Source organism: Gekko japonicus, unplaced genomic scaffold (assembly GCF_001447785.1).
Source record: "Gekko japonicus isolate JY-2015 unplaced genomic scaffold, Gekko_japonicus_V1.1 scaffold761, whole genome shotgun sequence".
NCBI lineage: Eukaryota > Metazoa > Chordata > Lepidosauria > Squamata > Gekkonidae > Gekko > Gekko japonicus.
In genome coordinates, this window is record NW_015177030.1 from 698,344 (window position 1) to 703,815 (window position 5,472).

At 57.1% G+C, this 5,472-nt stretch overlaps 2 protein-coding genes across 2 annotated transcripts in view; one reads left to right on the forward strand and one right to left on the reverse strand.

The window, feature by feature from the left end:
* Positions 1 to 4,329, forward strand: part of SPAG7 (sperm associated antigen 7) — a 7,659-nt gene extending 3,330 nt beyond the window's left edge. The window contains exons 2-7 of the mRNA XM_015427873.1: positions 2,034 to 2,148; positions 2,392 to 2,480; positions 2,630 to 2,714; positions 2,796 to 2,885; positions 3,183 to 3,339; positions 3,452 to 4,329. Coding sequence (XP_015283359.1) covers positions 2,034 to 2,148; positions 2,392 to 2,480; positions 2,630 to 2,714; positions 2,796 to 2,885; positions 3,183 to 3,339; positions 3,452 to 3,573 — 658 coding nt within the window. The 3' untranslated portion in view covers positions 3,574 to 4,329. The remainder of the gene's footprint in view (positions 1 to 2,033; positions 2,149 to 2,391; positions 2,481 to 2,629; positions 2,715 to 2,795; positions 2,886 to 3,182; positions 3,340 to 3,451) is intronic.
* Positions 1 to 5,472, reverse strand: part of ENO3 (enolase 3 (beta, muscle)) — a 17,768-nt gene that overhangs the window by 7,311 nt on the left and 4,985 nt on the right. The window lies entirely within an intron of this gene.

A 5,472-nucleotide genomic window follows, 5' to 3' on the forward strand; every position in this document is an offset into this window, starting at 1 on the left:
GAACCTAAACAGCATGATAAAAAGTAGAGACATCACCCTGCCAACAAAAGTCAGCATGGTCAAAGCAATGGTATTCCCAGTAGTCATGTATGGCTGCAAGAGTTGGACTATAAGGAAGGCCGAGCGCCTAAGAATAAATTCTTTTGAACTATATATTTATTTTATTTATCATATTTATACCCCGCCCATCCTGTGAACAGGCTCAGGGCAGCTAACAAGTGGTACCACGTACCTAATTAGTATACCATAAAAATCTTAAAACTCTATAAAATCACATAAGACATACTCAATTCAGCAAATTAATAAACAATTAACAATAAAGTGCATATAGTAATGAAAATTAGATGGTGTGCATTCCAGATCTCAATCTCTGATCATCATCCCTCGCGCCGTTGGTCCTGGCGATATGTCTGTGCTAGACCTAGGATCCAAACATTCATTAGGATCATGATGGTAACAGTAGTGGCAGCTCCTATTGAAAGGCCTGGTGGAAGAGCTCCATCTTGCAGGCCCTGTGGAACTGTAAAAGGTCCCGCAGGGCCCTGATCTCCTCCGGGAGCTCGTTCCACCAGGAAGGAGCCGCCACAGAAAAAGCTCTGGTCCTGGTACTGGCGAGCCTTGCATCCTTGGGGCCCGGAATAATCAATCGGTGTTGGGCCCCAGACCGTAGTGCTCTCTGGGGTCTATACAGGGAAAGGCGGTCCCTCAGGTAGGTCGGTCCCTGGCCATGTAGGGCTTTAAAGGTAAGCACCAGCACCTTGAAACAAATCTGGTATGCTATAGGCAGCCAGTGCAGTACATTATCGAAGGCCGCCTCCGCGTCCAAAAAACCCAAAGTTAATTGTTTTTCAGGGTGTTGCTCATAGAATTCTAATGTATTTATAATCATTCTTATGTTATTCTTTATCTGTCTTTTTGGGAGAAAGCCTGCCTGTTGGTGTATAACCTGTACAAGTATCTTCTTAAAGCGAGTGGCTATGATTGTTGCAAAGATCTTATAATTGACATTTAAAAGAGAAATAGGTCTATAGTTATGGATTTCTTTATCATCGGTATTAGGTTTATGTATAAGTGTGATCAGTTCTTCATTCCATTAATTGGGCACATCTGTTATTGTAATGTTATGGAGTAAATCCTTGAAAGGCTACAGGGGGAGCATATGACAGAGGACTGTCAGATTGGGCATAGAGGGGGGAACAGAGAGCTCTTCTTGCCTCTTCCAAAAGGGCACAACTCAGGGGAGCGTCCAGTGAAGTCGATGGGCAGCAGATTCAGGCTGGAGAGAAATCCGTAGTGCCTTCCTGAACCAGCGATTGGAATGTGGAACTCGCTGCCAGAGCGATGGCCACAGGCATAGACAGCTATAGAAGGGGATTAGACGGGTTCCTGGAAGATAAGTCTACCAGTGGCTACTAGCCGTGGTGACTAAAGGGAACGTCCGTGTTCAGAGGCAGTCAACCTCAGAATCCCAGCGCCAGGAGGAAATATCAGGGCAGGGCCCTCGGCCTCTGGGCCCCTTTGCTTGGCCCTCTGGGGAAACTGGTTGGCTGCTGGGTGAAGCAGATGCTGGACTAGGTGGGCCACTGGTCTGATCCAGCAGAGCGCTTCTTGTGGCTCAGAGGCTGCCGCGTGCTGAGGAAGGGCACAGCGCGTGTGCCACTGGGAGCGTCTTGGCAGGAGGGCCGAGCAGAAGCGTCCAAGACGCCCTCCGTGTGGCCTTGAAGGCACAAGAGCAGCTGCGTCACCATCTCCTCCGGCATCTTGTTTCGCAGGAGGCCAGCTGAATGCACCCAGAAGGCACAGGCAGGCATGGGGCTTAATTTATTTCAGACTGCCTTTCAACTCGGAAACCCCGAAGGCTGTTCACAAAACAATGGACAAAGAGCCAAACTCTTCCTGTTGTTTTTCCCCCCAGTCCTGATATCGCTCCGTTGCCGCTGAACATGGTGGTTCTATTTAGCCATGTTGGCTAAGAACCTCTCTTCTTCTGTGACTTTGCCCAGTGCCCTTGTAAAGGTCTGACCTTGTGGCAGGGAGTTCCACGGGTTATTTTGCCCCCTGACTCTTGTCTCCCCCGCAGAGCAAACAGCCCAGCTGAAGAAGCTGCAGGAGCATGAGAAGCGGCAGAAGGTCGAGTTCCGGAAGCAGGTGCGTCCCCCCCCCCCCCCCCCCCCCCCCCCTCCCTAAACTAGGCTGGCATCTGGTGGCACCTGAAAAACCAAACATTTCTGCCAGGACGAGCTTTCGCAAGTCAGAGCTCACTTCCTCAGATGCAAAAGAAAGGAAGATCATTCTCACATTTATCCAGCACATCTCAAACACAGGGGAGGGAGGAGTCGTTCCCGGTCAGCCAGCCGCTAAAGTTTTCCCTTTCCCTGTTCACTGCCCCAGATGGAGAAGGAGGTGTCCGGCTTCATTCAGGACAGCAGCCAAACCAAGAAGAAATTCCAGCCCATGAACAAGGTTGAGCGCAGCATCCTGTGAGTCCCTAAGGGGTCCGGGGTGTGTGTGCGCGCGCATGTGTCCGCCCCCCTGTCCTTGTCCTCGCCTGGGCTCTGGGGGAGGCAGGCCGCCCAGGGCGGGGGTCACTCACGGCCTCTGAGGCCTGGATTCTGGCGTCCCGTTTCAGGCACGACGTGGCGGAAGTGGCTGGACTCACCTCCTTCTCCTTCGGCGACGATGAGGATTCGCGCCACGTCATGGTTTTTAAGAAGGCAAGTGGGGGTTGGGTGTGCGGCTGGCCAAAGCTCCGCTCCTCACCCCCATCCTCCTAACAGCCCTCTGCCGCCCCTCAGGAATTTGCCCCCTCGGATGAGGAGCTGGAAACCTACCGCCGAGGCGAGGAGTGGGACCCCCAGCAGGCACAGGAGAAGCGCCGGCTCAAGGTGAGGGGCGGCGGGTGTGGCCGGGGAGGCGCTGACCCCTGTGGCCAGGCGGGCTGCCGAAGGCTTCCTCTCTGTAACCCTGGGGGGGCCCAGGCCTCCCCCTCCCCCCCAAATCCTCCTTTAAAGTCCCTTCGAAGCCGGGCCCTGGGCCTTCTCCCCAGCTGGGAGGGCCTCTTGCCCGGCTGTGTCTCCTCCTCCTCCTCCTCGCCTGGGTCTTTCGGCCAAAGTGTGTGGAGGTGGGGGGGGGCTTGCCCTGGCTCCCCTGGTGTCCTCAGCCGCTGCCCCCCTCCCCCGCAGGAGCTGGCTCAGAAGCAGGCAGAAGAGGAGGCCCTGCGGGGGCCCACGGTGGTGCACCCCAACAGCGACTACAAGGACAAGTACAGCCACCTCATTGGCAAGGTGGCCGCCAAGGACGCTGCCCACACCATGGAGGCCAACAAGGCCTACGGCTGTGGTGAGTTGGGAGGGGAGGGCGGCTTCCAACCTGGTGTGTGTGTGGGGGGTGCGGGGTGTCCTGGCCTGCCTGGCCCGTCCTAGCTCCCCTTCCCTCCGTGTCCCTCTTCCAGTTCCCGCGGCCAACAAGAGGGACACGCGCTCCATCGAGGAGGCCATGAACGAGATCCGGGCCAAGAAGCGCCTGCGCCAGTCGGAGGAGGAGAGCCGGGCACCGCCCGCCAAGAGCTCGTAGGGCAGGGCCGCGCTCAAGTGTGTCGGGGATCCTCTCCAGAGCGGCTGGGGCTGCCCTCCCTGAATCCTGTTCCTCGGAGGAGGAGGAGGATCTGCGTTCGTTCTCCCCCCCCCTGCCCTCCTCCCCCTCTTCTCCTTGCACTTCTTGAGTATTTTTAACCCAGAGCCTTGGCTGGCGTCTTGATTTTAATTCCGGCGAGGGAGGTGACCGTGGTCAGGGCTGCCCTCATGGGGTGCCGGGACTGAGCGGAGGGCCACGCCCTGGGCCCTTGGAGGACTTTCGGGGTCAGTGAGTGAGCCTCCCCAAGTTTCTCTAGTGTGCTGCTGAAGCCCCCCACCCTTGCTTACGTTCGGAGGGGGGCCCAGTAGCCCATATGGAGGCAGCCTTCCCCTTTGCCCTTCCCTCTTGCAGGCTTGGGGGTGGGTGAGCTTTTCCGCCCCCCTCTCCAGGCCTTCCAGCCTGTTTGAGGGGCTATCCGCCCACCAGAGAGACCTGCAGCCGCTGGCACACTCCTGCCCATGGTGCCCAGTGGCCCCGGTGGTGTGGCCTCTGGCACTGCAGACCATATGAGCCAGAGACAGACACACACACACACACCCCACCGCACGGTGCATCTGTGAAAGGGCTCAGTGGGATTCAGAACATGACTTGCGGCTGTTTCTCCTCCACTTGAATCCCTTGCCAGAACTGGAAGGTTTTTATTCGGCTGGCATTTCCAGCGTCTCTCCCAATGTGAAATGGCTGTTCTCCTCTCCCCCCGCAGGACTGTAAATTCTGGCATGGTGGGGTGGGGCTGGGTTGGGGGTCTTGTATGTGCAGCATTAAAGCCAGTTTTGAATGCTACTTGTCTTTACCTATTGTAATTGTGGATGGAAGAATACATATTTTAGTGGCGGGGAGGGGAAAAGGCATCTTCTATGTGGAGGAGGTCCTGGGGGGGGGGGTTGTCAGGCAAGTGCTCTGTTGTGGGGGGGGGGGCGATGACTGAGGGGAACCCCCCGCCATAAGACAGACCAAAACTCTGAATCCCAGAGCCAAGAGGCAGCATCAGGGGAAGGCCTCGGCCTCTCTGCCCTGTTGCTGGCCCTCCGGAGGGACTGGCTGGCCCCTATGTGAGGCGGGAGGCTGGACTAGAGGGACCCTCCCTGGTCTGGCCCAGCAGGGCTCTTCTGGTGTCCTTCTCAGGGGAAGGCCTTGGCCTCTCTGCCCTGTTGTTGGCCCTCCGGAGGAACTGGCTGGCCCCTATGTGAGGCGGGAGGCTGGATTTAGAGGGACCCTCCTTGGTCTGACCCAGCAGGGCTCTTCTGGGGTTCTTTGGGGCCCACCTGGGCCATGTTGAAAATGACCAGATTTGACTTTAAAAATTCAAATGTGGAGATGCCCCCAGTCGCTCCTGCTGCCTCCTGAGGCCGTGAACCTTGTTAGACGATTCCTTGAAACCCCACCCCCCCGGCACAGTGTGTGTGGCTTAGAGTAGTGCAGGGGAGACCCTCCCCAGTCAGAAAAGACTTCAGGCGGTGTGGGTTCGAGTGCCTTTTTTTATTCAGCACCCCACGAGGGGCTCGGTGGTGGTGGTAACATTACAGGGCTCCTTGAGTGTCCTGCAGCTCTTTGTGTGGAAAGGTGTTGGGTTCCCAGCGGCTGTGTGTCACGTGTCGGGGCCGGTGCTCGGGCACCAGACAGCACAGCGTCCCAGCAGCTCCAGGCAGAGAGGTCTTTACTTGGCGCGGGGGTTCCGGAATTTGCGGCCCGCGAAGTGGGCTTTGTCCCCCAGCTCTTCCTCAATCCTGCCGAGGGGAAGAGGGTGAGTGGCAGAGCTCCCAGCGCCAGCTGCATCAGGCTGCCCAAGACCCCCCCCCACCCCGCCCCTCCCAAAGCACGCGCAGCCCCTTCCCCCCC